At 38.9% G+C, this 25,309-nt stretch overlaps 1 protein-coding gene across 2 annotated transcripts; it reads right to left on the bottom strand.

The window, feature by feature from the left end:
• Positions 1-155: 155 nt before the first annotated feature.
• On the bottom strand, positions 156-23,249 carry LOC110062013 (enteropeptidase-like). 2 transcript variants are annotated; one of them, XM_089272879.1, is made up of 18 exons: positions 23,136-23,249; positions 22,732-22,899; positions 20,837-20,960; positions 20,359-20,450; positions 19,758-19,841; positions 18,878-19,020; positions 18,096-18,171; positions 17,389-17,421; positions 16,607-16,639; positions 15,825-15,965; positions 13,871-14,103; positions 13,205-13,319; positions 11,704-11,844; positions 11,205-11,437; positions 10,501-10,642; positions 9,943-10,135; positions 1,322-1,633; positions 156-457 (listed from the first exon to the last, which is right to left on the bottom strand). In XM_089272879.1, exons 1-18 carry the CDS (start codon positions 23,194-23,196, stop codon positions 214-216), a joined length of 2,568 nt encoding a protein of 855 aa, XP_089129005.1. In that variant the 5' UTR covers positions 23,197-23,249; the 3' UTR covers positions 156-213. The 2 variants fall into 2 exon arrangements, with proteins under 2 accessions (XP_089129005.1, XP_089129006.1); XM_089272880.1 differs by lacking the exon at positions 16,607-16,639.
• Between the last annotated feature and the right edge of the window lie 2,060 nt (positions 23,250-25,309).

Here is a 25,309-nt window from a genome sequence, read left to right on the forward strand (position 1 = left end):
CGTGTAATCTTTTCGCACATTTCGCTTTCTTGCCAAGGCTATCCTAACTAGTGCCTATATTCGCGGAAACAATGAATTACCATCAGCACGGACCCTGGTCCTATTGTTAATGAAAGTTACGGCACAACAACGGAATAAAAGCCACACACTCGTACTATGTTTCGGTAAGTTTTATTTGAATAAACATCACACCGAAACCGGAGAAATTCTCAGTTAGTTGCTTTTCATAGTCTGATTAATCCAACTTTTAACGTAGCGTACTTTGGCGTACACTCCATATTTCATAGGACCAGCGCATTCATGGCCCCAGCTGGTGGCTCCTTCAAGGAACCACTGACCGTTGTATTCACAGACCAGTGGACCACCACTGTCACCTTGACAAGCATCAACTCCCCCCTGATCCAACCCTGCGCACAGCATGGAGTCATGGATCTTGTTAGGATAGCCCTTGAGGCACCTAATCATGAATATAAGAAGTTATTGTTTTTAGCTCGAAAAAAGGTATGACACAAATTAACTGAATGCTACAGATAGAACAAATTCTAAGTGCAAGTTGACTTTTGATTTTAATGTTATTAATTTCATCAAACCTGTTGAAAAGTGCTGGTTTTCAGTGTCACGCCATTCAACATAGATCAAAATAAAAATCAAAACCATTCAGTAGATCAAGTCCAGAATCTGGGAAATGAAAGAAGGTAAATATGCAAAGACTCTCGCCAAGATTCTGGTCACAGCAATTTTTCTTACGCAAGATATGCGGAGAAATTTTTTACCCAAATTTACAGAGATTTGTATGGAGACGCCATGCTGGTGCCCATCCGTATGGGCACCAACATGGCGGCCGGAAACCAATAGAAATATCTGTCACTGAGTTTTGCTACAAAAGCGTGAATTTATCCCTCGAGGAACTCTAAAACATTAAAATAATACCTTTTCTAAGGCATGAACAGTTCAGAAGGCCAAATTCCCCCAAATAAGTCACTTTTTTAACCATCATGACAGCTCTCTTGGCCGTCATGTAAATGCGGCGTCACGCAAAAACTTAGAAATTCAAGCGTCATGTATCACAAAACCAAGAACCCATTTGGAGCGAAAATTTGTATGAATAGTAGTTTTCAGCTGCTCTTATACATCATTAAAGTAAAATCTCAGGAAGATCAATAGTTTTGTAGTTTGAATTTTAGTGACGTCATGTGAAAACCAGCTATAACATTAACTTTATGCCCATGTGAATATCCAACAACTGAACACTATGAAATGGAATAATATTCAGAAACGTAAAAAAAAAAAAAAAAAAAATCATAGAAATAATAATTAATACCTGGCCTTTGAGACAAGAGGCACTGAGGCTTGCATCAGTCTGTCAGGTGTGGCTCCACCGGAAGCCAGTCTGCCCCATCCGGTGATCCAACATTTCTTGCTTGAACTGTCGATTGGCATGGCTGGACTATTTCCATCTGGTACACACACCAGTCCGACGGCCTTGTTCAGGAGAGCTGGCTTCTCAAGTTTTATCAGAGCAATATCGTGACTGTAAGTTAAAGGCTTGTGATAACTTAGATGGGATATGATCTTAGCAACCCTGAAGTCCTGCTCAGTTCCAACGTTACCGTCTCTCATATGGGCACCCATTCTACAAGGTAAAAGATAACTAAAAGTATATTTTTCCCACAGTCTTTCTCAAAGGAGAACACTGACAAGGGTAAACCTGGCCGTAAAAGGCAGCTATGAAGTTGGTCGAGGACATGCAAGCGAGTCGCTTAAATCGCTTTATTTCTGCTATATTCTTATTTTGTATCTTTGTGTCATGGAAAACCGGAGTCGAAAAGAATTCACCAACAATAATTAATTATTCATTAGAGAGTTTAAACTCGAGCGCCGTATCGTCGAACAAACCGAATGTCTTCAAGCGAGCGACGACTCAAAACCAGTTCAGAATCAGGACAGCTCAAACCAAATGGACCAAACATGGATACATGTGCTTATGGATTTCAGATGTTGCCCTACATCACGATATTGAGCCAAACCCGGGCCCGACCGCAAAGGCGAAGTGTTCTTCTTGCGACAAGACTGTCAGGAAGAATCAGGCGGCCATATTGTGCAAAGGCTGCAAAAGAAGCTGTCACGGCAAGTGTGTGGGGCTACGAAGGGACGACACTAAAAAACTTCACAACTTTCAAGCAGACTGGAAATGTTTGACTTGTTCTCTACCACAGTTTAGCGATTCATTCTTCGATTCGTTTAATTCAAGCAAACTTTCAGATCATGGGCATTTAAACGATGCGAATAGCGACTTCTTCGACACTTTGCACGGTATGCAAATACCGTAAGAACTTTATTATTGGAAGTTTCAACATAAACGCTCTCGCCGGAAAATTCTGTGAACTTCAGGACTGGATCGAAACGTTCGACATTTTGTGTCTACAAGAAACGAAGATAGATGCATCATTTCCAGATTCCCAGTTCGCGGTCAAAGGATATGAATGTTACTGTAAGGATCGTAAGAAAGGCGGTGGAGGTATTTTATTGTATGTTCGCAAATCCATTCCTTCAAGCCAAGTGAGAATTAGAAGCAAAGCAGTGGAAGCAATACTCGTCGACATTCAGCTTGGACAGCGACTTATGTCTTTACTTAATGTTTACAAACCACCGTCAGTAAACAACCAGACGTTTACGAGCGACATGTGCGAAATTTTAGACGCAGCGATTTCCAACCGAGCTAGTGTGTTGTGATTGGGAGATCTCAATTGCGATATTCTAAAACCACAAGACAGCGGGAAACAAGGTCGAGCTTTCTTGGATATCTGTGACATCTACGGCTTGGACAATCTCATAAATGAGCCAACAAGGATTTCAATTTCTAGAGAGTCTTGCTTAGACATTATAGCAACAAATTCTCCGACATTTGCATTAAAATCAGGAACAATGGAGACAGGCCTGAGTGATCACAAACTGGTCTACACCATTCTTAACAAGAAATTATCCAAACCAGAGACCGTCTTTACGAAAGGCAGGTGTTTTAAAAGCTTCGATGCGTATGCTTTTAATAAGGACCTTGCATGTGTGCCGTTTAATGTGGCGTATGTGTTCGAAGACATCAATGACATCTGTTGGGCTTGGGAAAAGATGTATACCGATGTGCTTGGCGATCATGCACCCATCAGAATGAGAAAGCGTAAGGCGGCTTCAGGCCAATCCAAATTTATTACACCGGAGATAAGAAAGGCCATTCGGAAGCGAAACAGTCTAAAACGAAAATTTAACAAAACAAGGAAAACAGACGACTGGGAAGCATACCGAGTGTTAAGAAATCGCGTGGTCTCGATGAGGCGAAAGTCTGTTGTTAAACATTTCGATTATCTGTGCTGCTCACGTGCTGGAAACTACAGGGCTTTTTGGCGGTCACTACGTCCTCTTTTACACACAAGGAAACGTGCGCAAAGCGATTTGATCATTTTAAAAGAAAATAGCAGAACGATTATCGATCAAGCTCAAGTAGCAGAGATTTTTAATGACTATTTTACAAATATCACCGATAGGTTAACAATCGATTCATACTCTCTGTTCCAATATCAGTCACATAACTCTCGCTTACCTACGAACAGTATAGCCAGTAAGAGCTTTACTTTTCGTTTTACAAACCACCACGAAGTAAGGCAAATACTCAACGACACCAAGGCAAACAAAGCCCAGGGATATGACTTAATTCTGCCACGCGCAGTCAAAGCAGCGGCACCATCAGTGTCTGAGCCGCTAAGTGATCTTATGGCTATCTTTAAAACGAGGAACGGGGAACGGGGAATCGGGGAATCGGGGAATCGGATAATGAAAAATCGGGGAATGGGGAATCGGGGAATGGGGAATGGGGAATGGGGAATGGGGAATGGGGAATGGGGAATGGGGAATGGGGAATGGGGAATGGGGAATGGGGAATGGGGAATGGGGAATGGGGAATGGGGAATGGGGAATCGGGAAATCGAGGAATGGGGAATCGGGGAATGGGGAATGGGGAATCGGGGAATCGGGAAATGGGGAATCGGGGAATGGGGAATCGGAGAATGGGGAATCGGGGAATGGGGAATCGGGGAATGGGAATGGGGAACGGGGAACGGGGAACGGGGAACGGGGAATCTTTAAAATGGGGAATCTTTAAAATGGGGAATCTTTAAAATGGGGAATCTTTAAAATGGGGAATCTTTAAAAGCGGGAATCTTTAAAACGGGGAATCTTTAAAAGCGGGAATCTTTAAAATGGGGAATCTTTAAAAGCGGGAATCTTTAAAATGGGGAATCTTTAAAAGCGGGAATCTTTAAAAGCGGGAATCTTTAAAATGGGGAATCTTTAAAAGCGGGAATCTTTAAAATGGGGAATCTTTAAAAGCGGGAATCTTTAAAATGGGGAATCTTTAAAAGCGGGAATCTTTAAAATGGGGAATCTTTAAAAGCAGGAATCTTTAAAATGGGGAATCTTTATTAAAAGCGGGTGATTTCTTGTCAACCACTGTTTTGACTTTCCGTCCTTGTTCCTGGTTTTTGTGATAAAAACGGCTTCAAACGACCCTTCCCCTATCACATCTTGTTCGCCGAGATCATTCCACTTAAACTGTGGAAGACCTTCAAAGCGACCGATTCTTTCTTCTTTAAAGTGAATGCAATGGGCACTTTGAAATTGTCTTCGCATGACTGCATGGCGTAGAAAGAGGTATCATTAAGCACGCAATGACGGATTATACGCGAAATTCGCCGTCACATCGTTCGGGCATCGAGCATCGAATTGCTTTATTGCCGGTTTTCAGTGTCATGCAATTCAAAATAAACAAAATAAAAATGAAAACAGTTCAAACGATAAAGTCTAGAATCTTGAAGAGAAAGAAGGTAAATATGCAATGACTTTCGCTAAGATTCAGGTCACAGCAATGTTTCTTACGCAAGACATGCGGAGAATTTTTTTACTCAAATTTATAGAGATTTTGATGGAGACGCCATGCTGGCGCCCATCCGGATGGCGGCCGGAAACCAACGAAACATCTGTCACTGAGTTTTGCTACAAAAGCGTGAATTTATCTCTTCAAGAACTCAAAAACATTTTAAAAATAATACTTTTTCTAATACATGAACTGTTCAGATAGCCAAATTCCCCGAAATAAGTCACTCTTTTAACCAACATGACAGCTTTCTTACACGTCATGTAAATGCCGCGTCACGCAAAAGATTAGAAATTCAAGCGCAGTCTATTACAAAACCAAGAACCCACTTGGAGCAAAAATTTGTATGACTATTAGTTTTCAGCTGCTCTTACACATCATGAAAGTAAAATCTCAGGATGATTAATAGTTTTGTAGTTTGAATTTTAGCGACGTCATCTGAGGGGACTGTTGATTTATCGATTAAACAATCAAAAACGTGTTTTCCCTGCCATATATTTGTCGTCAAGTCGTAAGTCCTTCCATTAGCACATGATAAGGCTACGACAAATATCCATCGCTGCGAAACTAAACGTCACAGTCCGGAGTTAAGATAAATCCAGGCGGTTAGATTCTTTGGTCGGTCTAGCGGATCTCAGAGTGAGAATCGAGATTTGAACCGCTCCACTATCACGCGAAATCGATGTGCTTTAATAGCGTGCAATAAAATTACAATGAATAAATTCCACAACTGTCTCTGTACCTGTTGAGTTGATACATGTGAGAGAATAAATAGCTTCCGGTGGGAAACTGAGAGATTCTCGTTCACTTTTCAGTAAAGATTAACGCTATTAAATATTCCCCACTTTAAAGATTCCCCATTTTAAAGATTCCCGCTTTTAAAGATTCCCCATTTTAAAGATTCCCGCTTTTATAGATTCCCCGTTTTAAAGATTCCCGCTTTTAAAGATTCCCCATTTTAAAGATTCCCGCTTTTAAAGATTTCCCGTTTTAAAGATTCCCGCTTTTAAAGATTCCCCGTTTTAAAGATTCCCGCTTTTAAAGATTCCCGCTTTTAAAGATTCCCGCTTTTAAAGATTCCCGCTTTTAAAGATTCCCCGTTTTAAAGATTCCCGCTTTTAAAGATTCCCCATTTTAAAGATTCCCGCTTTTAAAGATTCCCCATTTTAAAGATTCCCCGTTCCCCGTTCCCCGTTCCCCATTCCCGTTCTCCGATTCCCCGTTCTCCGTTTTAAAGATAGCCGTGATCTTATAAATACTATTATTGCAATGGCAGAAGTCCCCGAAGGGTGGAAGTATGGTCAGATTACACCTTTACACAAAAAGGACAGCGTGTTGGACAAGCAAACTTTAGACCTGTCACCGTGCTGCCCGCATTCGACAAAGTGTTTGAACGCATTGTCCATACTCAGATGAGTAGTTATTTTGATACCATTTTCCACGACTATACGTTCGCATATCGGAAATTGCATGGCTGCTCTGCGGCGTTATTAACACTTACCGAAGAGTGGAAAGAAAAACTTGATCAAAGCCACGTTATTGGTGCTGCTACATTGGACCTTAGCAAGACATTCGACTGTATCCCTCACGATCTTCTGTTGGAAAAGCTTAGATTTTACGGACTGGATGAAAGATCCTGGTCCCTCCTTCAGAGTTACCTCTCACATCGCTACCAACGAGTTTTTCATCGTGGAATGTCGTTCTTAGTGGTGTACCCCAGGGATCAATATTAGGACCGCTTCTTTTTAATATTTTTGTGAACGATTTGGCCTATGCTATAAACGAGAGCAGCTTATTAAGAAGGTCCCCAATAGGTTTGGCGGGATGCGGGATTTGGCTTTTTTTCACCGTGATATTCGAGATTTGAGCTGAAAACAGGGGCGGGAAGCGGGAATTACAATTACGAGCGGGAGCGGGATTTCGTGTTTTTATGGGGTTGGGATGCGGAATTCGCAAGGGGAATAGAGCGGGATTTAAATTCTTACATGACCTCGTAAATTGACCAGCGCAAAAACCGCAAGCTGGTAGAAATGAACCTTTTGTGCATATCATAGTTGCGTCAGGTTTCTAATGAATAGCAACGGCTCTCTACCCTGTCAGGTTCTGTCAAACGTATCCATTATCGCTTGATTACGTTAGTATCATGAGATTGTATGAGGTCTTTGAGTCCTATTTCGATCATTTGTGTTGTCTTAATGACATCTGTCCATTGGCTCCTAGCGGCTTTGGCGCTCGTTATCGCGGCTTCGCCGCTTTCTTAACGCGCTCAAATTGCTTAAAAACCGCCAAGCTATACAGGCTATCCATTTCCGACATTTTCGACGCTTGCGCCTGTAATGTTGACCACCCCTCTGCCCCCGATCCTTTCTAGTTTTTCTTAGTCTTTCGACCTTTTCCAGAGCGCTTGAAAGGGCGCTTGGCTTGTTTTGACCACGATGGCCACACCGGATGGCGGTGATAACGATTTACCGAACGAATTATTTAGCTCTTATTAACCGAGCAGGAGGTCTGTGTGGAAGAATCTTGACCGAGGTTGTGAATACAGACCGAACGCAGTGAGGTCTGTACACACGACCGAGGTCAAGATTCTCCCATACAGACCGACTTAGCTCGGTTAATAAGATGTTTATTATATGGCAAAGGAGAAAACTTTAATTCGTTCAATAGAACTGGTTTGCTTGCAAACAGAGATGGGCTTAACTTAAACCTGCCGAAATTTGCTCATCCTCTTTACTTTTTTTTTGTCGTCAGGCTTTTGGCACTTCCATAAATGGTTGAGAGGAAAACAGAGAAAACGGTGAACATTTTTGTATTTTAGTTTGCTACTTTTTCAATGCAAAATGAAACCGGTCTAGATGTCGGTCTAGATGGGAAAATCTAGACCGCGGTCAATATCGATTTCAGCCAATCAAATTTGTGAATTCGGTAGTTCCCAGTCCTTGTGAGACACAGTCATATAATAAGCGACATTATAAATTGCGTCGCCATATTCACACCTTATTCACCACTAATTCTGTGGGATGTAAATGAACCCACACACTGATCGAAAAGAGTAGGGGATGTAGTTCCCGGTGTGGTGGTCTATCTCTCATCTGATGGTTAAATGCACGGAGATATTAGCTGCATAAGCTACTCTGAAATCCGAGGGTAAATAAAGTAATGTATGTATGTATGTTTACGAAAAGGACGTGCGAGCAGGAATGCCTTCATTCGAAAAGAAAAGTTCTGAGCCCAGATTTCAAAGAAAATGAAGACGCTGAAAGCTTTGAAGGAAACTGTCAAGTTTGTTTACCATCTCCATGGAAATGAACAATCTTTTTCTTTCACTGATACATGGGCAGAAGAAAACAAAACAGAAAACCGTTTACAGAAAGCAACGTTATAATCATTTGTGCTTACTTATCTGCTACCCTTTGAATCCTTTAATTTTGTGATCTTTTATGCGATATCTATTTTTAAGAGGTTTCTGTGTTAATTATTAAAATTAATAATTAACGCAGAACTGTATTTGAAAAGTGGACGGGATCGGGATTTTCAGGCAAAAAGGGCGGGATGGTGGGATCAACAGGAAAGAATTGGGGGGAAAGCGGGATTTGACATTGTGGACCCTCTATTAAGCTTTGCAGACGACACCAATTTACATGCTTCAAACGAATGTCCCCGCGCAGTAGAAAACATGATTAACCAAGATCTGTTCAATGCCACCTCTTGGTTTAAACAAAACGGAATGATCGCCAACCCGACAAAATATAACGCCATGGTGTTAGGAAATGCTAATCAGTGTGGCATTAGCATCGAATGTGCGGGCAAAGAGATTCCAGTATCCAAGGAGATAAAACTACTGGGCATAACTTTACACGAAAAACTAAAATTGGATTCACACATTGCGGACATTTGTCGCAAGGTGGGGAGCCAAATAAATGCTCTAAGCAGGTTAAAGAACATTCTACCTTGCAAAACGAAGGAATCCTTTTATTGAGCTTTTATTTTACCATATTTTTCTTATTGCAGTCAGGTTTGGTATCACTGTGGACGAAGGAATATAGAAAAACTGGAAAGAACAAATGCGAGGGCCTTGAGATTTGTGTACAGCGACAAGATCTCGACGTACGAAGCGCTCTTAGCGCGTATCGGATCAACATCAACCTTAGAAAATCGTCGCACTCAAGACATGTTACTGATTGTGAACAATATTATTCAAGGCAGGGCTCCATCCAGCTTCAAAAATCTTATAACTGAGAAGAGAACAGCGTACAATCTTCGCGGAAATTTTAATCTTTCCATACCTAAAGTGAACACTACCAGATATGGTCTTAAGTCGTGGCGTTATGCAGCAGCAAAGTACTGGAATATGCTACCTCGCGATATTCGTTCCATGGCAGGCTCAAAAGACTTTTTGAAAAAGATTCGGCAAACTGATTTTCATGTTTAATACACTTCAATTATATTTTATCGCTTTTAGCTCGGTTTTTTTTTTTAAGTGATTTTTAAATTAGCTTGATGTAAATACCTTGATGTAAATTTTTATTTGAGACTCTTTCAGATAGGGATGACTATGTTGAAGTCGACACCCTGACAATCGACTCAAGTTCTTAAATTTAGTTACTGATTAATTTCAACCCATAGTTTAGTTTATCTCTAGTAAATCATAGCTCCTAGCGTCAATCAAAATATGTTAATGTACTTGTATTAAACGGTTTCGTAAATCGTTCTATAAGTAGTTGCATAACAATCTTATTTATGTATTAATGGTCTAATATAAATATAGATGTGGCCCGCCTAGATTAGCCCAGGCTACCTGCTGGTTTGCGCTGTTGCTATTGTCAAGCTTTTATAACTTAATGTTTATATATTTCTGTAAAATTGTAAATATGCGAGTCATATTAAAGTTGTTGTTGTTGTTACATTGGGCAACGTCTCGTTAAACTTGTCTCGCAACTGTGCAATAAAATTGCAAAGAACGTGAAACCAAGAAAAACGGCGTCGTTTGGAAATTAATGTTGTTACATTTATCTTACCTGATTGTAAGGCTACTGGGAGACTTTCCTTTGACACAATGAGCAGCAGACACCACCCACTGAGGTGCTATTAGTGAGCCACCACAGAATGAGAACCCAGACGTTGTTCGAAGCATTGCCTGCCAAGGCCAACTGCTATTCATAGCCTTAGTTCCATCGATAACGCCAACACTGGGCTTCTTTCCGCAATTACCTTGATGTAAAGGTCAAACCATTTAGCTGATAACTTATTATAAGTAGCCAGTTTTGGTGGCCTTGAGATATCTAAGTTTGGTTTTCAGTTATTCCGTCTTCAAACAATGATAACGAGAACAATAACAACAACGACTACAATAATGATTACAATTACAATTACGACAATAACAGCAACAACAAAAATTTCAACAGCAATTATCACCCCAAAGGAACGCACCCTTAATTTCGTACTAGGGAGCTAGTATGACCAGTTGGTTTTTTCGTTAGTCAGTCCCCATTTTGCTGGTTGCAACCTAGATAAACTTTAAGATAATAGCGGTATGGTGACCCAAACAAGCTAGCCCATTGCTTATAACTACTTACCTGAGGAAGGACGTTGTGTTGGGTTTACTGGCGGAGGTGGAGTGATTCCACGTCTATCTCTACATGAACCCCCACTTAAAGAGAAATCATCAATAGCAATGTCGCCCCTCCAGCTGGTTCCACGAATTCCTTCGAATTCAATCTAAAAAAAATTGATGAAAAAATTAATATTATGCAACTTTTATTTTCAATTTTCTCCTTGCGAATGGATAGAAATGGTACTGAATTATGCAAAGCACTATTCTGTTTAAATTGCGTTCACGCTGTTTGCGTCCTTGGCACATACCCTTACCGTTAAACCTTACAAAATTACAAGCTGTATATATGGTTTTATATCTTACTTACTTCAAGTCATAGAAGGACAAAAATATATATATATCATCAGAATTATCGCATTTCCTTAACCTAGTTCATTTAATAGATAGCTGATGTTAAATAGTACCCTCGCATTGCCACTTGCTGCAAATCAAACATAGCATAGCTACACTATTTTCGAAAACATATCATGGGCCAACAGTTAAGGACTTGTAAAGTGGCTGGGTATAATGTATCTTATCAATTATATATCTCCTTAAATTAAAAGTTATAACAGGTCAGATTATAACTGGCCAACCTTTCTCTTTTAACTTACTTTAGGCCTATGCGTACTAAGTGTTTTGAGATTCAGAAATGTCTTAATGAAGTAGAGTTTAATATATACGAACATTTCCACGTCCATTGATCGACACTTCAGCTTTCTTCCATTGATTTCCCTGAGGCCCGCTCTTCTGGAAAACGTTTGTACCTCCAAGGTTCACGTTCAGTTGATTGACATTCTTACCATACATGTGATAATAGAAAGATAGACAAGCCGGCCCGCCTGTATATCCGTTGAAAATGACAACAGCCTTGTCATCGGGCTTGCGTGGAGATGATGTCTCGATGTAAATATATTTACCTTTGATGAAAAAAGAACAATGAAATGTATATTTATTTTTGTTGTTTTCATTTTATTGTTACGACACACCTTCTAGAGACCATGATATTTTCCCTCACATACTCGTGGTCATTTATTAAACCATATGGAGAGTTTAATTTAAGAGTGAAATTTTCGACAAATTGCAAACGACACAACTGTTTTACCAGACTCTCTTATCATTCATCCTCTCTTTCAAAGGATAACAACAAATCCGAAGCTCTACAGGATATCTAAATATAGCTTACCGGAACCCGAATGGTCAGCTGAAGGTCCTGTATCACGTGTAGGTGTTTTCCCACTTTGAACCGTCCAGTCAAATCTATCTGAGGTGGCCTGGGACCATCCAGAACAAAGACCGCTGTCGAAAGTACATTTCACCGGTGTGCCTGTGTCACAAGAAAAAAATAAAAATGAATCCACCAGAAGATCGAGTAATAAGAGGAATAAAAATTGCACTGTGATTATAAACACAGTTCGCAAATGTCTGAGCGACTGTTTCAAATATCTTCTCAAGTGTGGAAAACAAATTTTGAAGTTCACGTGAAAAACACGTGAAAGTAATTGGTGAAATTCCAAATGACGATGAAATTTTACCCGTGTTTGCACAATTTCTCTGAGCTTTGAAATTTATTTTCCCGAGTTCCCTTGGGAAATTGTTTTCGGTGGTTATTATAGGCAACTTCCGAGGCAACTTTATTTGTATTTAGAAATTGTCGGCCGCTCTCACGCCTCTTGCATTAATTTGCAATTAACCCCAGCTATATAACAGAACACTTATGGGGATCTTATACCTTCAAAATATATCTCTTAAAGAAACTCTGTGGGACAATTTTGGCACACGTTCAAGGAGTCCGCGGTCTAACTTCAAAAATGAACTTTTCCAGGTTACATGTCACAGTAGTTAATGAATAACAACTCCTTAAGTATGGTGTTCGTTATAAGCACAATAACTTAATAATAATAATAACTTACTAATGAATGGTTCGAGATGTATGGAATAAAGTTCAGCCTGGCGATAAGTGCGCTGTCCAGGTGACAAAGAAAACCTCAGAAAACGATGTTTTTAGGGGCTTTTTTCCCCGTAAAAATGGTGAAAACGTTTGCTTATATTACGTAATATTAACTATATTAACCGACTAACAGGGAAACCATTTCAAAAATTGAAAATGTTTTTCGTTTATCTCCTAGATAATTGACAACATTTGTCAACATTTGGTTAAAACCCAGCGGAGATATAGTGCTTGAAATATTGGTGATCTCAGTAGTGATTGGTGATTTGGTCTTTTTGACGTGTTTGAGAAATAAGGCTTTAAAGTTCTACTTCGGTATCCGCGAACACAATTTAGCCCTGTGAACTGAGAAGATGAATACCCGAATACACACCGGTCTTAGAAATGTTAACCAAGTATAAGGGGCGTAAAAGATGGTGGAGCAGGACGATGATGCAAAATTCGCATAAGCGCACTTCTCTAAAGTTTTCCTGTAAAGCATAATTGAAGTGTATTGAATTGAATCCATTTTGGAAGTACTTTTAAATTGTAAACAACCATTTCTATGGGCAATGATATGTTGAAATATAGCTACCAATGTAAAACGTAAATCAATGAGTATCAGAGCAAAATGGTCAGAAATGTTGAATCTTCATGTTTCGGGAAAAAAAATGTTTTCTTTTTTTTGAGGAACATCTCTATTTGAAGGTATGACACCACCTTAATTACTGGTCCCTACTTACCGGTACCTACTTACCTGGGGAAGGAGGAGTGATTCCACTTCCTCCTCTGCATGAGCCCCCGGTTAAAGAAAAATTATCAATAGCAATGTCTCCTTTATAGCCTGATCCACGAATCCCTTCGAATTTAATCTAAAATGTAGATGAAAAAATTAATATTATGTAACTTTTTTTTTATCATTTTCTCTCTGCGAATGCATAGTAATGGTGCTGATATTATATAAAGTGCGTTTCTGTTGAAATTACCTGCACGATGTATGCGCATGTTATATAACTGTTAAACCTTACAAAATTACAGGACATATATCGTTTTTTTTGTTACTTACTTATGTTACCATAGAAAGACAAAAATGTAATAATTATTGCATTTCTATAACCTAGTTCATGCAGCAATTATATTTATAAGATACTTGATTTTGTTAATTAATATTATCCTGCCTTTGTCACTTGCCACAAATCAAACCACATAACATAGCTGCACTGTTTTCGAAAACATATATCATGGGCAAATAGTTAAAAGCAGTTACATATCTCCTAAAACTAAAAGTTATAGTTGTTCGGTCGTTTTACTCAGATCTTGACTGGCCACCCTTTCCCTTTCCATGAAATTTTCGCCTGTGCCTAATGAATATTTTCAAATTTAGAAATGTCTTAACGAAGTAAAGAGTGAAATATTTACGAACATCTCCACCTCCGTTGATCGAAAATTCAGCTTTTTTCCATTGATTTCCCTGAGACCCGCTCTTCTGGAAAACGTCTGTACTTCCAAGTTTCACGTTCAGTTGATTGATGTCCCGACCATACATATGATAATAGAAGGATAGACAAGCCGGCCCTCCTGTATATCCGTTGAAAATGAGGACAGCCTTGTCATTGCCCTTGCGTGGAGATGATGTCTCGATGTAAATATATTTACCTGTGTTAAAAAAGAACAATAAAAATGTATATATATATTTTTTGTTATTTTTTCGTTATTATTGCAACACACCTTCTCGAGACAATGATATTTGTCTTCATATAATATACTCTTGTCATTTATTAAAAAATTTTATATAGAGCGTTTTCTGATGTATTTACCTAAAAGAGCAAAGTTAAAAAAAAAATGAAATGACGATAACTTCTGTATCTACACCTTTAAATTGAAAATATGCCACTACGAAGCACTTACTATAGGCACACAGCGCCGCCAAGAGGAAAGGAAGCCACCTCGGTTAATTTGGATTTACTCATGCCTGGCCATTCAGCCAGTTCGTATAGTTGGATCTGTTTTAAGGTAGGCCGCCTTACGAAAGTATTTTTTGCCTAATTTCTCTCTTTTCTGGTGTTTTGTGTGTCTTTTATTTGTTATTTGGTGTTACATTGATGTTATTATCTCGGAGCACGCGCAAGAAAGCAATATAACACATTTATGAATTCCAAGGTTAACAGGAGTACGAAAAAAATAGCTCTAAAATTAAACAACATAACTACTAACTACATAACAAATGTAACCTGGTCTTCCAACCCATCCTCCCCTTATTACGTTGAAGGACTCATACCAAATAGAGCGGATAAGGAGGCGCTGTAACGTGAATGTAAAACGTATTGACAAAGAAAACAACTTAGGCTAAGGCTCAAATCCGGGAGTATCAAGTTATAATTAGGAGCCAAAGCACTAATTATTGTCGGTCAACGCGCTTCTCGGCGGCAGCGTCAAGGTGTCGAACCTGGAAAGGGCCCAATATTGCACAACTTATATATGCAAAGGAAAGCAAATTTAACATTACTATCCACAATCTCAGCTCCTAAATATGGAAGGAAATAACTGCATTGCTTGCCTTTCAACTCACTTTAGAACCCTCTCTCCGCCCCCCCCCCCCCCCCTCCCCCACCTCCTAAAACAACAACAACAAAAAAAGGATGTCAGAAACGGGTTTTCGTCAGTGTTTAGCAGGCAAATTACCGTGTTCATCACTGAAGATCTAATGATTTCGGAGCATTCTGCCCGAAGGGTAACCTTAAGCAATTGCTATGAAAGCGTTAAAGGAGCCACCTCACGCTTTGTGCATCTTGAAAAGATTACCCTAAGTTCTTCAAGTTCGTCGACTGTACTCCGTGTTAATCATCTCCATTCTCAACCACTGCTGTTCCTTTGTGCGTTATTGTGATCTCTTTGGTGTTGTTGATTTATATTAGCAAACTACTATTTTAAGGTTTCCTTCAATTTAAAGGTAATTTTATATGGCCAAAATAACTCAAATTAAATGCCGTGACTGAGCTTCTTTTTAATCAATTCGTTATATTAGTTCGAATTCCTACCACAGGATCACTCATAAAAAGCCCTATAGAACGTTTTTCGTTTCATTCACAAAGAGTTGAGTCAACTCCCACAGGATTGGTTTGTTACATCAACATGGCGGCCGTTTCATTGCTTTGGAACACTAGTATGGCTTCCGTGATGTTATGTGAAGACGCTCTATTTTAGGCAGTTGCCGAACAACTTGACGAAAATACTATGGCTAAAAGATATATCAAATTTACTTTTCGTGTAAGAGCTTGGCTGCAAACAGCCAAAAACTAGCCAGAAATAAAACAATTATGACACTGAAAAATGATAGTCGCCGTTGAGTGAGGTATCATATATATGTCGACAGTTACCTGAACCCGAATGATCTGCAGAAGGTCCTGTTCCAGAAGAAGGAGTTCCTCCGGAACGAACTGTCCAGTCAAAGTCGTCAGAACTGGACTGGGACCATCCGGAACACAGACCATTGTCAAAATTACAACTTGTCGCGGAGCCTTCAAAGTTTAAGAGAGATAACATGCCAACCACGTTAAGTCATGTATTATATGAGATACCAGCGAGAGATAATGACTGGTTTTGTAATCTTTCGTTCACATTAACTCCGAAAAACTGCGCATCATTGGATTACACTTCATTCTTTGTTTCCCAACAAGGGCCATTCCGTCCTGGTTTCATAACCAATTTTTTTTATAGTTTATGACGCTCGCTTCATGTTAAAAAAAAAAATGTTTTAATTATAATAATAATCTTCACAGTATCTTTGCACCTGAAAAATTGGCATGTCACAGTAACTTTGGATATGTCCTTTTATCAAGAAAGAATAGTTAAGAGATTTATAGGCCTCATTCCGAAGGTTTCTCCTAACATGATTTTTATTGCAAGTCATTTTAACCAATTCATCCGGGATAATCTGACCGAGGGTGCTGCGTGGATGTTTCTTCTCGTACTGTCCACGTGATTAAAATTCGCGTGATAACAGGATTGGCTATTTCTAAACCATCCTGCTGGGATTTCCATCTACTGGAGTGATCTAATAAATTTAACTTGGGAGAGATTGCCTTGGGAATAAGGTCTGTATGCATATGGAGGACCAACTCTTTTTCCCTTTGTCTTCTCTTGTTCTTTTAGATTCTACCTGATGGATTGGTTGGAGGGGCTGCAGTTGTTCCTTTTTTTAAAAAAAATCATGAAATAAATAATAATAATAAAAACTTTTAAAAACAAAAAAAAAGAACATTTACATATAAAAATCGTCCAAAGCATTCTGAACAAAAACTCTAAAGAGCTATAGGGTTTTTTAAAGAAACATATAGTTTACCAATAGCAATAATTCATTGGTTTAATCACATTGACAAACCCTTAAGGTTACTGCTTTCTCTTCGCTGTTGGCCGACCTAGATCGAGTCCACCAAGTGAGTTAGTCCCACCTAGTGCTCAAGATAATCATTTTTTTTTATCATGAATGTAGCAACACACAGTCTGTTCTGCATGTTCTGCCTAGTGTGAACGCAGTATAGGATCAATTCTCCCATGCACGAGCCTCTTCCAAAGATAGTTTGATAATGCCAATCCATCTAAAACATTTCCGAGAAGTGGCTAATTTAGCCTTATGCACTTTGTACAAACAACAACAACAACAACAACAACAACAACAACTCAGATTCATTATTCTTTCGAACTTTTTCCTTTGTAGATATCATTAAGTCGTGTAGTATGGAATGTCCTTCTGTTGAGAGATGATTATTTTTCCAGTTACTTTATGCTATGCAAAATTGGCTATTTTTAACCCGTCCAGCTGAGATTTCAGACTACTGAAGTTATCAAAAGTTTACTTGAGAGGGATTGCCTTGGGAATAGGGTCTGTATGGAGGATAAACTATTTTTCCCTTTGTCTTGTCTCGTTCTTAGAAATTTTACCTGATGGATTGGTTGGAGGGGCTGCAGTTGTTGCTGGCCAACAAAAAAATAAAAAATAAAAATTAATGTAAAAAAAATGCTAGTAAATCAATATCATTATTAAATTAACAGTAAATTATAGAATAACTGTTAACAATAGACGATGCATGATGCTGTTAAATGGTCTCATTCTCAAAAATCTCAAGGCAACAAATGTAGAACTCTGATTGTGCTCTTGTTTCAGCACGGCGATCTCTACTATTCTCTTAGAACTACCGAATTTAAACTTCAACTTTGCAATCGTGTATATTGTCGTTTGTTGATTAGACAAAAAGCGTGTTCACCAGACAAAAAACTGAGGTCTTTCTAAACACCCAACAATATTAAAAAGTGTTCTCATCCGTGAACTGAAGGCCCATCCATATTACGCCGTTGGAATTTGAAAACGGAGGTTTCACTCTTAAAGCGCATCAAATGCTTTCCGTCCACACCACTCTGGAGGAATTTAAAAACGCAACAATTAACGGTTATTTTGGATTTGACTGAGGAAACTTCGTTCAGAGAAATCACATGATTGTCGTGACTTCAACGTTTTAGAAGAGCTCCGATTAGTATGGTTGATAAGCTTACTGTAACTGTATAAATATAGCTGCGTTTATAAATTTCTCCGGCGTGGTGTGAATGAGGCCTGAGCTACCAAGATATTTAAACATTTGCTATCTAAAAACCTGTTTGACAGGAGTAACGCAGGCTCATTTGCTGGGCGTCAATAGGGCTGAGTCCGTTTCGTTGACCAATGGTAACCTGCGAAATAAGGCATTGCAATCCTGCGCTGTATAGATTTACACACAAGTCAATGTTTTAACAAAGGATGTGAATTATTTGCTTTTGTGCACGGTCGTTATGAAAATTTCTCGTTGACTGAGTTTTGGGCTCTTTTTATTGCTCATCCAAACAAAACTTGCAAACACGATGCTTTAAATCACATTAAGAAACAACAACAACAACAGCAACAACAACAACAAAAAACACTAGCAAGAAGTGTAAAATGCATAAATATTTATATTGATTGCTGACGCTGAGAGACTTACACTACGAAAAAAAAAACTTTTGAATACATCAACTGTCCAGTTGAAACCTGACACTTCGCTTAACTTATACTGGAACATCATCATCATCATAATAATAATAATAATAATAATAATAATAATAATAATAATAATAATAATAACTTTATTATTGTGTCAAAAGGCAGTAGCCAAGAGGAAAAGTCCCCTCTACTAATCGTGGACACCTAAGTAGTAACCTAATTAAGCATTTTACACCTTTCGTTTAGAAATCACAATTCAGGCTATTTAAAGTATGCACACATGATTGATTGATTCATTGTTATAATGCCCAAGTTTATAACTAAAATGCCGCGTTATAGACATAACCATGGCATATTCTTATCTGCATATATAGTTATAGTCTTTGCCCAATAAAGTTATTGTAAAACTCGGTTACTCACCCCAGGCTTCTTAGGAACAATTGTTGGTTTGTCGTTCTTTGAGAATGATTTTGATCTGTAGTGCATGACAGATCCATAGTCGTAAGGTGTACCGCGAGAATCAATAATATTGGTGCCATACTTTCGGAAGTTGTGTTCTTTACCTGAAAGACAATAGCAATATAACAGGTCAATTTTAAGACTTGTTTTAAAAAGCAATAGGTCGTACATAAACCTTACTTTTCATGTTTAAAATCTTACTTACACAGTGAAATACCTGGTATTGGCATGGGTTAACTTGGTTTAACTTGGGTTGAGTTATTCTGGCAACGTACAAAATAGCCTTCAAATTGATGGGAACCTCAAAGTAATAGTAAACTAAGCTAGAAAAACGCCAAAGCGGTAATAATACACCACGAGGGAACAAGGATGATTAAGGATAGCACCTAAACGAAATTACTATCTGAAAAATAAAATTCAGGCTCTCTCTGCTTTGAAGTGTTTTGTGTTATTTTGCTTTAATTAATTACAAGTAATACTTCCAATTGAAAGTGAAGAATGATCATCGCAGTAAATTTTCCAATTTAAGCAATTGGAAAGAAGAAGCCTGAAAAAAATCAGGCCTTCAACGGGATTCGAACCCGTGACCTCCGCGATACCGGTGCGATGCTCTACCAACTGAGCTATGAAGCCACACATTGGGAGCGAGGTCAATTGATTGAGTTCATATCTTCCCGTGGGGAGTGAAATGATGTGAACTATATCTTGAAATGATGTGAAGTATATCTTTCCAATTGCTTAAATTGTAAAATTTACTGCGATGATCATTCTTCACTTTCATCTACAACCGCAGTTCAGATATGAATTATTTCATATATACTTCAATGCTTCCAATTCCTACCGTCTCTGATGTTATCCCACATTATCGTTACATAATTGTCTCGATCAGGACGAGATTGTTCATGATAGAAACCAAGCGCGTGACCTGTATACAAAATGAAATTTTGTTATTTACAAAGAAAATCAAACACCAGAAATTTGATCGCAAAATTGACGGCATTTGAAAAGTAAATTTTAAAGACGGGCTTGGTACAGAAATAAAACTAATACGAATGGTTCTGCGGTCCAAATTGTTTCTTAGAGTCCACCTAACTCTCCAGTTTGTTTTTGTTTTTTATAACGTCATCAGCAACCCCCGCCTCAGAATTGCTAAATGAGGTCGCAGAACATTTCAAGCGCGATTTTAAAAAGGCATAGAAAATGAAGAATTCAGCCAAATGCATTTTTTTTTTGGCAGAAATGCTTCGGATAACACAAGTTTCATTTTAGCAAATATAAATTTTGGGGGTCAGGTGCACTTCAAGGGTTTTTTGTCAAAGCACTAATTTTGTAGCGGCAAAATCAAAACGTTGTGGTTGTATGAATTCGATCAAGTAAGGTCAACTCTGTTTGATTTTCACGATATTTATGTGACTGAATAATTGTCTAAAAGTTATTTGTACCGATTTCATGAACCACAATGCCGTGTTTCCAACATCCACTCTTCAATGATATTTGTTGTTGTCCACCTTTTTTGCCCACATGCGACGAACATCTAAACAAAACAAACAAACAAACAAACACTCACACAGAGCTAACGGAAAGGAGGGGGACAGTTACAATTATTTGTATTTTTCGAGAGTGTTTATTCTTAAGCAATTAGAAGTTTAAGAATTTAGTCTGTTGTTAAGACTATTCCTTGTCTCATATTTGAATCCTACTTTCGGTATGAGCGCTTAATGGAATATGACTCGCTTACTGAAAAAAATAAAAAAAAAAAACCCTCGCTCAATGAGAAGCGCGTAGCGCGTAGCGCTCACTGAAAGGTGAGCGCTGAATCGCATCTTTACCGTAAGCGTGTAGTTTTCTATTGCGCATTCTTTAATAGTTTTTGGTGCTCATAATAGCTCTTTAAGTAATTTATTTTCTTCCTCATCTTACCCCGATCCCTTATAGAATGATACATAATCTTTCTCCGTGGTCCTTTTCTTGAAACGTACACATGTTTTCTGTTCCCACTCCCGCATGGCACTCCGGATAACCGCCATCGCACTTGACTCTGAACCTGAAAATTAGCCAAAAGTCCTGTTAAATCTGAGAATTTATTGACCTTTTATTTCTCAAAAGGACGACATTTTCTAACGACAATGACAGGAACAATAGAATTTGCGAAGGCACTTCAAGTCGGGGAAAAAGGGAGAGCAGTCCAAAAAACAAACAAACAAACAAAAACAAGAAAGGATAATGCAACGGGAAAAATAAACACTGAACAAGTAAAGGCCGCGCTGCTGCCCGCCTTAGAAAGGATAAAGCACATTATCAGACAATTTCGTCCATTATATCCAATGTATAAACAATGCGTTACCGTATCGTGGGAAATGAAAGAAGCTCACAAACTTACAGAGAGGCTGAGAGATTTTTTCCTTCAGGAAAGGAAAAAAAACGTATTTGCCTTGGAAAATATATATTAAGAAAATAGTTTAATGTGGTATTCGGTCGTCCCATTGCAACACAAACTCACCCGACTACAGTAATCTGCTTTCACTGTAAAGAAAATATTCATCGTTTATACTAATTAAAAAGCCGAAGGAAGGTAGAGCTTTCCCGAACCAGCGGCTAAACCGATAAAAATTTAGGTGGTGTGTTTTTTTTTCTTAAGTTACAAGCGTTTAGAGTTCATTTATATTGGTTATAGGTGCAACCACCGTTATCTTTGTTTGCCATCAAAGCGGCGAATACCTGGAAAATTCGTGGAGCTCCGTACGGCGCGCAGTGGAGAGTGCCCACAAATTTTGTTCTATATGTTTTTACATTGGTGTTGGTACTTTTGAGTTATCCCAGGCTCGATCCTAGACCAGGTGCCACATTTGCCACATGTCACGCATCGCATATTCCGGAGTTTGGCAGCAGGTTTTGAAATATAACTCCGACAAACTATGACAAAATATAATTGTTAAACCTCTGACATGTTGAAGAGAGGTGAAACTTTTGCATGTAAAAAGTTCAACTTTTTGGAATAAAAAACAGTGTTTTGCCGGTCAGCGTCCAACATTTATAGGTAAATTTCAAAGTCTTAAGGTAAAATAGCCTGTTTTGAGCTCATATTGAAAACCATCTCGCCAAAAATGAAAAAATATATATATACATTCGAGCTGACCCAAATAAATATGATATTTGACATTGGATGTAATTGTCGACTTTCTCTGAAAAAATGGGGCCAATTGGTGAAGGTCGCAAATTTACCTTATCCGTTCTTATGCGACCAGCTTCAAAATATGTACATGGGAAGTTACAGATATGTCGCTTTTTCTGCTATCGAATGTGGAGGGACAAGGCTAAAATGTAGTATTTTTCCAGGTCTATTACACTTCAAGGAATGAAATCAGCTGCAAAAGTTTATTTCGCAGACTTGCTTGTGTTGAATTGAGTACGTTTACCTGAATCTAAATTTTACTAGGGTAGCTTCTTTTATCGCTGATAGTCGATCGCGCGCTAATATCTTCTTAAAATAACAAAGGCCTCTATTAAAGTATGGTCTACAACTCGCCTTATTTCGAAAACAAGCGCGAGCACAGTGACCCTCCTCCCCCCCCCCCCCCCCCCACCTCATCGTTTGTTTTTGTTTTTTCAGGGGCAAGAATTGTATGGACTTACTGCATGGCATTTTTTGTTCTTTCAAAAGTATTGTTACCGTTCGCTAGTTTTGGAGTGAGAAATAACAACAAAAGCTTATTGTTGGGTGTTTGGTGTTGTAAAGGGATAGAAAGAGAGAGAAAAAAAATAATCATAACCAACTAGTAATCAAGGAAATGCATCATTGAGATCAAAAAACCTACTTAATGAAGACTCAATCTCATAGACTAGCACTGCACCAGGCCATTTTTTGGTTATAATTGAGCCCCGGACATCGCCAGCTCCACTCTCAATCATAAATGCCTGATAAGGCGTCAACTGCATGTCTCCCTCATAAAGACCAGCATCTCGTCCGTCGAGCTCGAGATTTTCTAAAGGCAAGGCAAAGCTAACTATTAAAAGACATACTCGTAGGCATGGTTAGCTATTATAACGCAATTACAACTCGACCTGAATTGGTCTTGGTTTGTTCTAATCAGTTCACCAGATCGTTACAAGATTCTCGACAACGTTCCGAGGAGCTCGAAATGATCAAATTTTCGGCTTTTTTTCGAATAAATCAGGTACTATTAGTTGCAGATATAGGCGTTCTCCTGTGCATGCTTACCTTCTGGGTTTGAAGCTAAGGCGACCGCGAGAAGCCCGCAAAACACGAACAGCAACTTCATGTCCTTCTTGTTACACTAGAACACTGTGTTCAAAATGATTGTGCTGACGCACTTTTTATATCGCACAAACATCACATATAGAGTTTACATATTCGGCTTGGGACATCTGCAACACCTGCCCAAATATCAATTCTGAATGATACTGCAATTGAAATTAAAACTGCGCTGCATGGAGAAAAATTGCGTACAAGCTCTCGTTACACAGTGCTATTATGTTTAAACAGCTGCCAAGTCCCGTCCTCACTTGTTTAGTTTCATTTCGTTTAATTGTTGTTGCTGTTTGTTATCACCATAACGCCATTTTGCTGTCAAGCATTATCTCATTTTACTTATGATACCTGAAAATAAACATTTCTACAATGGTAGACAAACGTCCATAGGACACTAAATGATGGAACGCAACGAATTACCTGTGTTTTACGTTTGAAGTTTGAAAAAACGCGTGGCTATCCTTTTAAAAATACTTGCTGCCCCCCCCCCCCCCCCCCCTCCCCACCCAATACAGTGCTGAAACTCAGGAGAAATTACAGGAACTATTTTTCAACCTATTTAAACCTATTAAATATGGAGTCTAGAGGCATTCTTGGGGGTTATCGGGATACGGGATATGGGATACCGTATGTTTGGGGAAATAATGGGATCTGGGATATTCAGAACAGATTGTCCGGGATATTAAATAGGAAAACTGTTGATTTTCGAATGATTCAAATATCGGGATAGGGGATATTTAGGCCAAACATTCGCGTGGAAATAAGATACTTAGACCGTAGCCAATGGGGCATCAGTCTACAAGACATGCAATTCATACACATCAAATGTCAACCAAATCTTGTCGATCAACGCTATGACGGCGATTGCGTTCGATATTTCAATTTAGGGTGAAACGAGTTTGCATTTAGCAACACGTGCTGTCAAGGAAACCTTTGCAGAAAACTGTAGCTCAGCACTACGAGCCTTTTTTTTGTTAAGAAGATTGGGCACTAGTTGGGTACGGATCGTTCTTTGTAGCCCCGGTGGTATTGTTTGCATTGATTGTTCACACTGAGATTTCACAACTTGTAACAGATACAGATCATTGCACAACTTACTAATTTTTTTTCAAAATGCAATCCTCGATTTGCACTTATTCGTGTTTGTAAAAAAAGGGGGGCTAAAAATTGTAGTCCTGGTTTTGTTTTAGATTGAGAGTGTGTCAATGAGAAAACCAGGCAGGAGTTGATACGATTTCGCTCAAACTTGGCTCTATGTTGAGTTTGGTGATTGAACGATTATGGCAAAAAATTAGGTCAAAATATTTTTTTTCCCCTTCAAGTTAGGAGTTCCCTACAAAAATGGCAATTTGTCACTAATTTATGGATATTTAATCAGCTGTCTTTGGTTCAGTACAATTTCCACAACATGATCCACCGGGAATTTCTAGGTCATATTTTATGGTTGGACATTCGTTTCAAAATTACGACAGGGTATACGCGGGTTTTTCTGTCGCGTATACTTGTTTACATACGTTACGTATAGGCTTTAAGCTCATATATACGACCATTTAGATCGCGTATATACGCATTTTTTAAGGGCCACATATTTGCGTAAATTCAAGCGCGGGGAATATGCGAAATAAATGCCCAAATATACGCGTCCTACAAGGACCATATATACGCGTGCTAAAATGCGCGTATATGCGGGTTTCGTAAATGGCGTTGTATATGTCAGCACGAAATGTGCCTTTTAAGAGTATGGCTGTTCGTGTATGATAGCAATGAAAATTACTTTAACTAGAAATCGTCAATATGGCGGCAGTGGTGAAATGCCTTGTCTTGGTCTATCTGCTATTTAATGTTTCTTACTGCAGCTCTCCCGTGAATGAACTTCTAGAAACAGTTATGCGTCTTTTGAATGACTGTTCAAGATTTTATCCTAACGCCAAGAAAACGACGAAGCCGTGATAACAAACGCCAAATGCGGCGTAGCCACGAGGAGCCTGGGGGGTTCTTGCTGGTTTTCGCGGTTTTGTCACTTTGTGCGCTCGCGCTCAAATTGCTTAAAAAATTGATAAACCGCCAAGCTACGCAGGCTAATCCTTTAGTTGACTCATTGGACAGAGGTACCAAGGCAAATG

The sequence above is a fragment of the Orbicella faveolata genome, unplaced genomic scaffold (genome assembly GCF_042242905.1).
Source record: "Orbicella faveolata isolate gen_17 unplaced genomic scaffold, um_ofav_v1 contig_35, whole genome shotgun sequence".
In the NCBI taxonomy this organism is placed as follows: domain Eukaryota; kingdom Metazoa; phylum Cnidaria; class Anthozoa; order Scleractinia; family Merulinidae; genus Orbicella; species Orbicella faveolata.

Bases quoted from the DNA above. Each gene is read 5' to 3' on its own strand.
- LOC110062013 (XM_089272879.1), bottom strand. From the start codon at position 23,196: ATGAAGTTGCTGTTCGTGTTTTGCGGGCTTCTCGCGGTCGCCTTAGCT. The intron at 11,438-11,703 runs GTAAGCTATATT...TTTTCATCAAAG, and splicing joins AGCTGACCATTCGGGTTCCG to GTAAATATATTTACATCGAG. The intron at 1,634-9,942 runs GTAAGATAAATG...TTTACCTTGTAG, and splicing joins CCCAGTAGCCTTACAATCAG to AATGGGTGCCCATATGAGAG.